This window comes from Patiria miniata, unplaced genomic scaffold (assembly GCF_015706575.1).
Source record: "Patiria miniata isolate m_02_andy unplaced genomic scaffold, ASM1570657v1 HiC_scaffold_19, whole genome shotgun sequence".
NCBI lineage: Eukaryota > Metazoa > Echinodermata > Asteroidea > Valvatida > Asterinidae > Patiria > Patiria miniata.
This window is the reverse complement of record NW_024037057.1, coordinates 14797443-14809135: the sequence shown is the minus strand read 5'-3', so window position 1 is coordinate 14809135 and position 11693 is coordinate 14797443. Positions and strand designations below refer to the sequence as shown.

The 11693-nt window shown below is 41.5% G+C and overlaps 1 protein-coding gene across 1 annotated transcript; it reads right to left on the bottom strand.

Moving 5' to 3' along the window:
* Positions 1–5725: 5725 nt before the first annotated feature.
* Positions 5726–6616, bottom strand: LOC119725474 (beta-3 adrenergic receptor-like). Its single transcript, XM_038196881.1, has one exon. The coding sequence runs from the start codon at positions 6614–6616 to the stop codon at positions 5726–5728; it is 891 nt and encodes a 296-aa protein (XP_038052809.1).
* Positions 6617–11693: the final 5077 nt, after the last annotated feature.

Genomic DNA, 11693 nt, shown 5'->3' with positions numbered 1-11693 from the left:
CAGATTTTTTTTTCAGGTAGGCGTGCTGAAGTGTTGACCGGTTATTTTCTCCGGACAGTGGGGCGGACACTTCAATAAGGGGGCGGAGGGGGAGCCTCGTGCCATATTTTCAACGGTGAGCGCTGATAAAATCCTACAATCACGCACACTATATAACACAATTGTAAAATTGACCCTTCTCACGACTATTAATTTTTACGGATTTTTTAGGGGGGATAGACATAATTTTTGGGGGGCTAAATCCCCCTAGCCCCCCCCCCCCCCCCAGTCCCCCCCCCCCCCCCCCCCCCCCCCCCCAGGATGAGAACCCTGGCTACGCCGCTGGTTGGAATGCTTTGCCACGGACCTAACTGGTGTAGACCGGGTTGAATTGTACTTGGGGCGTAAACCACAGACTTTGTTCTATTCGTTACCATAACAACCGGTGACTGCACGCACAGAGTTCAGTGTGTGATAGTGACTCTACAGTGGTGTGATTTTAAGTAAATACTCATTAAACCATAATAAATATGCTTATCTTTTATTTTATCTCAAAAATGAATTATTCCTGCGTCAGAATCAACAACTAGATCAATTAATGGGTTAATTGGTGATACTGCGTTCTCAACGTGTGCGGTCATCATCAAGACTTAAACCCCCATGTACATGCATTTCACATCTCTTTACCCTTTCACCTGAATATTATTGCGGAATGATTTCTGACTATGACCTCCCCTACAAACACTTGCGTTGGAATTGTATCTTGGTATTTTGCGAATAAAATTGGGGATAATTGGAAATGTGTGAAATTGAATTTCAATGTGACCTTTTACATCCAGCATTATCGTTCGTAGGTCTCCTTGCCCTGGGCACTTGTGTTTCATATTGTCGTCTTGCGTGGGAACCAGGATACATATAACATTGAGAAAATGTACCATCCTACAGCCAATTAAGTGCAATCGTAAACGGTCAGTTTTAGATTCTGTTCCTAAATTCCATCAAAAGTCCTTTAATAAGTTTCTTGAAACTTAAATTCTTAAAAGACTTTTTCGTCTAGGTGGAATTTTCAATTTCACCTATAATGACCGCCAACAATTTCACGATTTCTCATCTACGTACACCGATGATTCCGTCCGTTGCACTACTCCGCATGTATTTTGGTAGTGAGAGGTCAATTTTCGTCACGATATCTCTTTCGATTTATCAGTTTCCATAAAATGATATGATAATAGCTATATTAAAAAGACCCTTTTTCCTACAAAATTATAGCAATCTCTAGTATTTATACACGTTAATTTTCTTATTCAAGGGTTCCTGAAGCGCGTTACCGGGGGTTCATTTTCGGCCTTATGGACCTTATTTACGAGGTGGCCATTTTTGTCGCGTAACCCTGAATGATTTCACGAATTGTTTACTGTTGAATGGGATGTAGGCTACCCAGACTATTAATGGAGCCTTATTTTACTTCAATTTGTTTTTCTTAATCTGGCTTAAAACACTTGGGAATGTTTAATTACAAATTTTAAATTATTCATTTAAGCAGACTTGAATTATTTAGTAATGTACTTGCTTTCATTTCTCTTCGCAAGTTCCAAAAATGAAGATTTTACCTCACTTTCAATTCAACATGGCCGACTCGTGAATAAGGCCCACATCATTTAATGCATGGCGGTCAAGCCGCCTAGTCGGTAGAGGGCGCTTTCAAACATTGAGTGAATCAAATCCAGTCTCGGGAACTTTGACAACGCCCCCCCCCCCCCCAAAAAAAAAAAAAAAAAAATTAAAAAAAGCCACACACAATACAAAAAAGTATGATCGTATCTCACGCGTACTCTATTCAAACAAATAATTCACAGCATATCTAAAAAGGACATAAAAGTCAATTTGAGTAAAGTAATGAAGTCAACCGTTTTGCAATATATAGGTAAGTTCTGTGTACTTTAATGAAACAACTCTTCCCCCTCCACAAATGTTGAACTTAACTGGCAACACTCACAAATAAATTCAAATGACAAAGAACATTATTGTAAACACTCGCAATGTAAATTGTATTCATATATAGGCGAAGTATTCTTACCTTGAACTGACAGTGTATCTACGATGAGCTGAAGAACCGTCACCTCTCGAATGAATCAGTGGCAGTCTTTGCGAAGGTCTCGGTTCTGGCGGCTAAAACGTTCCGGATTTCTTGAACTGAATAATCTCCCGATGGCAGTAAGCTCGCAGCGACTAGTCAGTGGGGATTGTTGGAAGCTATTATGCCCTGAATCTAACCGGGGCAGACTGGACTGAAATGTGGGGCGTAAAAAAATAGACTTTGTTCTTTTTGTTACCATCGCAACCAGCGATTGCACGCACAGTTTTGGATAACACAGTGGTGCGAGTTCGCTTAATTACATGAACCTATGACCTTTTAGGTGGTTATCAAACGATTTATATCAAATTTGATTAATTGTTGTGTCACAATCAAAAGATAGATCAGTGTGTAAAGGTGTGTACAGCATTCAATGTGTACTGTATGGATCTATTCAATGTATGACCAGTATCGAGTTTATGAGTCTGCCAATAGGTCTTTGGATCGATCGCTGCGATGTCGCAAATGACTTTTACTTTTGTACACGCAAGTAAATTACGTATCCTAATTAATACTACCTAAGTGATAGTGCGTGGAACGCTAATCAAAAAAAAAATCACAACTTGTTTGCTTCGGCGTGCCATAGCTGTTTGGGGCAAACCGCGATCATCTCAGAGACTAGACTAAAAGTAGCTGAGAACAACAAGCAGTGGTGAAATATCCTTGGTTCCAGGAGCGACCTGTAGCAGGCGCTATTAGCGCCATCCACTCCGAGCAGTATTGGCCGTGTCCGAGGTACTTGGCTACGACTTGAAATTACACAGGAGTCTATGAGAAGTGGCTGCATCTGCTTCCCATAGACTCGTGTGTAACTTCTAGCCGTAGCCAAGTAAATTCGGAAACGACCTGTGGTTGCATGACCAGGAAATAAGTTCCCATAGGCAGCAATGATAAATACCGCCATTTACAACAAATCGGGGAAAATACTCTGAACTACTCTCATAGGTGATCAAGACATACTCCAAATCAATTTAATCTCTTTCATTGTCTGTTCTTTTGGATGACTTTGCTTTTGTCTCCAAAGATTATCACACCCAAAACTACTCCTGAATCCAATCCCATATTAAAAAAAAATGTTTTATCTACTTTGTTACAAAATAGAGCGACTTTGGGGTCCATTTTAATCCCAAATTTGACAGAAACACAAGCGCAAAGACCGATGCAGAGCTGGAACCCTTGTTTCACACCAACCCTGAAGTTAAGGGGTCACACAACTCCCTGCTATGACACGAAAATGATCATACAAATCGTGATTTGGTGAACGTGGCCGCTTTGGGATGCGTATCTAGATCTGCACCCATACAGAACCGTTTTCGGAGTTGAGTTTTTGGAGACATGCCTGATTTGCAGAAGTCCCCCAGGGAACTCGGCAAGATAAAATAGGGGCAGAGTTGGGGCGGGGCGGGGCGACGGGGGGGGGGGGAACGGAGCAAGGGAATCGGAACTCAAGTAGAGGTAAAGAATTTATTGCAAATATTAAAACTTGCGTCCATGAGCTAATTGCGGGGCGGATCAAACTTTCAGGAGAGGGGAGGGGGTAATGAAGGGGGTTGAATGACGGCGAGCGGGGGGGGGGGGGGGGTGCAACAGTCAACCAAAAACTGGCAGAGCAGAAGCCTTGAGCGGAACCTCCATTACATACCTGTAATACATACCCGGCCATACATGTATGCATGCCGTGGAACAAACGTTGACACCACCAATATCTTGGAACACCATCGGTATTTGAATCTAGTATGTTTTTTTTTTAATTAAGAACCAGCAGTGTACATTTAGTATTATCATAATAATAATAATAATAATTACCCTGCATTTGACATTTGGGAGACATCCCCATAGACTTGTGCACATTTTTTTTCAAACTGAAATGTCCCCTCACCCAATATTCCCTGTCCTTTTTCCACGAATTTCGGTATGTTTACTAATTTGATCACGAGCAACAAATATAATCTAATTGCGACACCAAATTTTTGCCTCTAAAGGTGGGCTGTGACATTAAAGAGACATGAAAATATCTCCCTAATGACCGACGTCTCCCATCGTGCGAAGAAATTACGATAACGTGTCTCCTTAATGGTACCATTACACGTACACCAATCATACTACGACTACTACTACTAATAATAATATTAACAAATAATAAAGCATTTATATAGCGCAATATGAATCAAAGATTCCTCAAAGCGTTTAACAATGGAACGAGAAAAAATAACATAAAATAACATTAATCCCAATTAAAAATCCAACTTGGTTAAAACTTAGGCTGGATCAGCTGATTAATCATTAAAAACCCCTGTAAAATACTGTAAACTCGTAAATACCGCATAAGAAGATATTCGAATTTATGAACATTTTTGTTTGGTTTCGTTTGTAAGACTGAGAAGTAAAAAACCACTTGAAAATGTGAAAATTGAGAACTAAACAAAAACCTTTAAAATGCTTGTAATATAACTCCATACATTTTGTCAAACGGAGGAATTACTTCAAACGATTGATTTACTCTTTCACCAGAAACATAAGACGTTTTGAAGAAAACGAATTTCTTGCAAATGGGTACATACATTATGATTATTTGTAAATATTTTGTAATGTTTGTAATATACAGAATGACCCCAAAAAAGTGTCCGTCTGACTACATTTAAAATAACTACGTAACATTGGAGTCAATTTTAAAAAAGTTTCATTGTGCAGATACTCCTTATCCTTGGCCTAAAACCCTATGAGTTTCATTTAATTTCAGTCACGCATACTACACAATTGTCAAATGATCACAACAACTTTTTGGACACTGTGACCAAGTTCCTTGCCTTAATCAATTTCAGTGTTGCGTCATGTAGATTAAAGCTGTGTAAATATATGGGGACAATGAGCAAGGCTCCTGCAAACAGCTAAACATATGGAGATAGGAACCAGTCAATCTTTAAAGTATTTATTTCCCAAGATTAAATATCATCGATTCATCTATGAATGCATAGAATAATTATTAACAATAATTTTATAATTTGACAATAAAATCTAGTTTGTCTACTTTCCAAAAAGAAAGACAGACATCTTTGCATTGATTTCCGGGTACCGGTCATCAGGCCAGGTGGAACAATATGGTGATCAGTCAGTGTTGTAGCTTGTAGGTGTGAGCTTGACATCTGAAATCTGATTGGTCAATATTGAAAGAGTCATGATATTATTCCCCAGTAATGAAACTGGTCTAAATGAAAAGGATTTCCTCATACTTTCTTCGTGAAATGAGTATGTTTCGAAATACCAATGCAACAATGCATGCAAAGATAATATGATCTTAATCCTTGATACATCAAGAGGAGAAATCAAATGAAAAATTGTAATTGGTACTCAGCCCCGTATGTTTGTGCACAAATTGCCAGGTTTGTTTGTCATCCAGACCAAAGATGCATTGCGAATATAGGCGGTATGAGTTGTGAAGTGCGCCATCTGTTGGCGAACCCACATTTTTCAAAATGAACTTCAGCTTTTATTAGGAGAGTAATACGATCCTAACTAATACATTTAATGTGTCCACCATACCATGGCTTTCATTCATTTTGTTGTAAGTATTCATCGTAAGGACGAAGTTGAGTTGTTACCTTCTTTTTAGGATCACTTTTCTGGTTCCTGCATTGTTTGCAGGGTGACCACGTCATTCTCAGGATCGTCATTGCCCCTACCACGACAGATCAAACGGTACATGCTGACGCGGAACTCTCGAATACGCCACCAATAGATGAATGGGTTAATGAGAGAGTTGAACGTCAATATGGTGATAACAAGACGGGACAAAATCATGAGGTTTATTGGCAAGACGGAATAGCCCTTGATACTGAAGTAACCAATGAAGTTTACGATGCAGTACGGGATCCAGCATGCGAAGCACGTGACTAAGCTGATGGTGAAAGTGATCATCAAGTGGCGCGTCTGGCGGAGGCGCGTACGGGCCACGGCGTCGTCGGCCCAGGCGCCTTCGGTGGATGCAAGCGGTGGAGTGTACCGGGAAATTTTTCGGAACACGGCGCAGTAAAAGACAGCCGTGATGAGCAGGATGCACAGCACGATCGATGAATGCAGCATCCGGGCCGTCACCTGGGAGTGGAGCCCAGTGGGAACAAAGATGGCGGCAGAGATGATCCAAATCAACAGGCAAGCTGCCAGCATGCGACCACGTGTCACCATGGCGTCATAGCGAGCTGGGGGCGTGATGGTCAGAGCTAGAAAGCGATTCACGGCAATCGCTAGGATGCTCAGCTCCACGGCACACAGGGACGTGCCGATCAACGACGGTAGCAAGGCACTGGGAAAGTTGGCATTGAACGAAAGCAGTATGGAGGCCGGAGCCACAATGTCGCCCAGAACGAGGTTGAAGGCGAAGCCATAGTATTTGACGCGGAGTTTCTTGGTAGCTGCGAATAATATCACGGCAAGGACGTTACTGACTATGGCTGCGCCGCAGACGACCATCCAAGCAGTGCTGATAGCTCTCAAAGTGTCAACCATGTTTGGGTATTGTAATCTATGGGCAAACACACCATAAAAGAATCAACTGATCAATATGAATCATAGAATACGTTTATTTTGAACAAATTACTTATTTGTGCATGATGCTTTGCTTTTTTAATAATCAGAGCCAACATTAATACGAGAATGTGAATTTCAACAACAGAAGCCCATGCAAAACGGCAAGCCTTCGTCAGCGCATCACTGCCCTGACGCCCAATCAAAAAATGACATCACTGGAACTTTTGTTTCGTTTGCCCGTCATTTTTTTTTCTCAACAATCTTGTGCATGATGCTTTGCTTTTTTAATCGAGCCAACATTAATACCAGAATGTGAATTTCAACAACAGAAGCCCAAAACGGCAAACCTTCGTCAGCGCATCACTGCCCTGACGCCCAATCAAAAAATGGCATCACTGAAACTTTTGTTGCGTTTGCCCGTCATTTTTTTCTCAATAATTTAGTTGGTTGTATCATACAGAGGTGATGGTATACAATTAAAGGGGAATTACGGCCTGAAATCCCCGAACATTTAATTTTTGGATTGTTAACTTATTCTATTGTTTCGGTTTGCGGTAACACCATGTGGTAATAACTACTGCTTAGAAGATGTGTAGTTCTGAAAAGAACATGTACTGCTTATTATCAACTTCGCTAAGTATTTTTTTTGTTCTGATAAGAACAGTCCTGCTGTAAGTTCTGAACGAACTTGTCTTTGGTCTCAACGTTTCGACTAGCCTGCTCTAGTCACCGTCAGGAGACTGAAGAGAGTTGGAGATGCTTCTCCTTACGTAGGATGTGGGAGTGCAGGATGTGGGAAATTGCTCGCATTAATTGTTTCCGGCCAGATATCATCAAGTAGTCTTGCCAAACCTCAATATTGATAATCTTCAAGTTCACAAAGTTCACAAAGCTGCTAACTGGCGCACAGTTACCCTAATTAAAATATATGGAAAGCCATGTGAACAATGATAACTTCATGATATTTAGCCCAGAAAAAAAGGGGGGGGGGGAGGAGGTGTCCGTAAATTGGGCTAAACTGAGGCGAAGGGTTACCTGACGTCGATGTGGGACTTGAATAGGATCAAAGAAATCCCAAATGTACGTGTAAATAAAACATTTTGACGTATAGTAATGATAATTATTAACAACCATAATCTCTTAGTTTTGGGGATTTCTTTGAACGTTCAAGACTCCCACGTTAAGGCAACCAGGCTTCTCCCAATGTTTAGCCCCATAAATAACTTTGTAAATTTTAAGCTCATCAATAATGAGGTTTGGCAAGACTATCCGATGATTTTTAGGGAAATGGTAAATGAGTGTAACTTTAGGGTATATGATAGCCATTTTTAGATCTTTCATATCCTCATAATGGGAGATCTGACGTTGGTGGCAGCAAACACACAGCTCTTTTTCGCACTGCTTCCGTCATATTGAGCATGCGCGCCTTATAAACGTGGCGTAAACAGTTGAAAAGGAAAAGTGTGTTGCTGCCACCAACGTCTCAAAAGTCTAAATACAGGCCTATCAAAATTGGAAATAAATATATTTCACGGAGGCTATTGACGATCCCGGGTGCATACCTATGTTCCCCAATACCGATGCTCCCCGAAATCCCTACCAATATAACCCTAACCTTAACCCTAGCCCTAACCCTAACCCTAATCCCAAGGAGTTGGGGGAACATCGGTAGTGGGGAACATCGGGTAGATCCCCTAATCAAATAAGGCCCCCCTCACAAAAGAATTTCAGGTGTCACCCCTTCTGAATATCTTATCAAGGGCTACAAGAATCAATCTGCCAAGTTTGGTGCTTCGGACGTGTCGATCACGATTGCGACCATATGCCACCTGACAACATATTATTATGACCATTTCCAAGACTTAATGTAAATACAAGAAAATATAAATATCCCCGAGCTACGGAAGCTGAATTAGAATCAGATAAACAAACAAAATTCCCTCGTAAACATTTTGTGAACTGGTCAGAAGCTCAATGTGAAGAAGAGCCGGGTTATTATAAACTTTTTAGTTTTTATACTTGCCAAAAAGAAAGAATCTTTGAATTGATTTCTGGGTACCAGTCATCAGGCCCAGTGGAACAATATGGTGATCAGTCAGTGTTGTAGCTTGTAGGTGTTAGCTTGACATCTGAAATCTGATTGGTCAATATTGAAAGAGTCATGATATTATTCACCAGTAATGAAACTGGTCTCAATGAAAGGGATTTCCTCATACTTTCTTCGTGAAATGAGTGTTTCAAAATACCAAAGCAACAATGCATGAAAAGATAATATCTTAATCCGTGATACATCATGAGGAGAAATCAAATGAAAAATTGTAACTGGTACTCAGCCCCGTATGTTTGTGCACAAATTGCCCGGTTTGTTTGTCATCCAGACAAACAACTGCATTGCGAATATAGGCAGTATGAGTTGTGAAGTGCGCCATCTGTTGGCGAACCTTCATTTTACAAAATGAACTTCAGCTTTTATTAGGAGAGTAATAGGATCCTAACTGATACATTTAATGTGTCCACCATACCATGGCTTTCATTAATTTTGTTGTAAGTATTCATCGTAAGGACGAAGTTGAGTAGAGGAGTAAACCGTGTTTTTTTTTTTAGAATATATTTTCTGGTTCCTGCATTGTTTGCAGGGTGACCACGTCATTCTCAGGATCGGCATTGCCCCTACCACGACAGATCAAACGGTACATGCTGACGCGGAACTCTTGGATACGCCACCAATAGATGAACGGGTTAATGAGACAGTTGAACATCAGTGTGGTGATACCAAGACGGGACAAGATCAAGAGGTTTTGTGGCCTAACGGAAAAGCTCTTGCCACTGAAGTAAATAATGAAGTTGAGGATGCAGTACGGGATCCAGCATGCGGGGCACGTGACTAAGATGATGGTGAAAGTGATCAAGTGGCGCGTCTTGCGGAGGCGCGTACGGGCCACGGCGTCGTCGGCACGGGCGCATTCGGCGGATGCGAGCGGTGTAGTGTACCGGGAATTTTTTCGGAACACGGCGTAGTAAAAGACAGCGGTGATGAGCAGGATGCCCAGCAGGCGCGGTTCTAGAACCAATATTTTTTTTTTTTTTTTTTTTTGGGGGGGGGGGGGGCTAGCAGGGTGGATCCAGATTTTTTTTTTCAGGGAGGCGTGCTGAAATGTAGACCGGTTATTTTTTTCAGACACTTAGGCCACCGAAAATCAAGAGGTGGGGGGGGGGGGGTGAGGCTTCATGCCATATTTTGAATGGGGAGCGCCAATAAAATCCTAAAATAATTGACACTATATTAACTAATGCACCCTTGTCACGACTATTTTTTTAGGGAGACCGTTCGCATGTACATCACAATCCTTCTTTTTGCTAATGCATTTTTTTTTTACGGAATTTATTTTTTGGGGGGGCTAGACAAAATTTTGGGGGGCTAAAGCCCCCCCCCCCCCCCCCCCCCCGTAGAACCGCGCCTGATGCCCAGCGCAATCGATGACTGCAGCATCCGGGCCTCGGAGTGGAGCAGGGTGGGGACAAGAATGGCGGCAGGGGTGATCCAAATCAACAGGCAAGCTGCCAGCATGCAACCACGTGTCACCATGGCGTCATAGCGAGCTGGGGGCGTGATGGTCAGAGCTAGAAAGCGATTCACGGCAATCGCTAGGATGCTCAGCTCCACGGCACACAGGGACGTGCTGATCAACGGCAGCAGCACGGCCACGGATAAGTTGGCATTGATCAGAAGTATGGGGGCCGGAGTCACAATGTCGCCCAGAACGAGGTTGAAGGCGAAGCCATAGTACTTGACGCGGAGCTTCTTTGGTAGCTGCGAATAACATCACGACAAGGACGTTACAGACTATGGCTGCGCCGCAGACCACCAGCTAAGCAGTGTCGATAGCTCTCAAAGTGTCAACCATGTTGGGGTATAGTAATCTATGGGCATACACACACACCCACACCCACACACACGCTTACATAGGCTTAGAAGTGGGGTACTTCCTTTGTTCTCGTGTACTAAAATTTTGCAACGTCGCACACTTATGTCAAAATGCTCTTATTTTAACCATAGTTAATTTCCTGGGCTGAAATTCGGACTTAATATCCTTCTCTAAAACTCTTCCATTTGCGACACATATCAACCCACCTTGGAATTTCGAGATGTGTTTGATTAAAATCAATACATCTATTTTGTGAAAAACTTGTGGGGTACCAAAACGGTACTCAAACTTTTGTTTCGTTTTCCCACACAGGTTGGTTGCATCATACAGATGATAATGGTACATATGAACATTGGTAGCCTAAATGTTTTCAATAATTCAGTTGGTTGTATCATACAGAGGATAATGGCACATAGGAACATTGGTAGCCTAAATGTTTTCAATAATTCAGTTGGTTGTATCATACAGAGGATAATGGCACATAGGAACATTGGTAGCCTAAATGTTTTCAATAATTCAGTTGGTTGTATCATACAGAGGATAATGGCACATAGGAACATTGGTAGCCTAAATGTTTTCAATAATTCAGTTGGTTGTATCATACAGAGGATAATGGCACATAGGAACATTGGTAGCCTAAATGTTTTCAATAATTCAGTTGGTTGTATCATACAGAGGATAATGGTACATATGAACATTGGTAGCCTAAATGTTTTCAATAATTCAGTTGGTTGTATCATACAGATGATAATGGTACATATGAACATTGGTAGCCTAAATGTTTTCAATAATTTAGTTGGTTGTATCATACAGAGGATAATGGTACATATGAACATTGGTAGCCTAAATGTTTTCAATAATTTAGTTGGTTGTATCATACAGAGGATAATGGTATACAATTCAAGGGGCATTACGGCCTGAAATCCCCGAACATTTTATTTTCGGATTGTTTACTTATTCTATCTCAAAGGTCTGGTTGAAAGGAAACTAATCTGTAACCTTTTCCCGAGAAAAGACAAAACAAAACCGATTGTTTACTTCGGACGCGGCCGACGTTTGCGGCACACGCATTCGTATTTCCAGCTGTCGTCACCGTTTGGACGTAGTCCGTCCAAAACCGAGATTTTCTG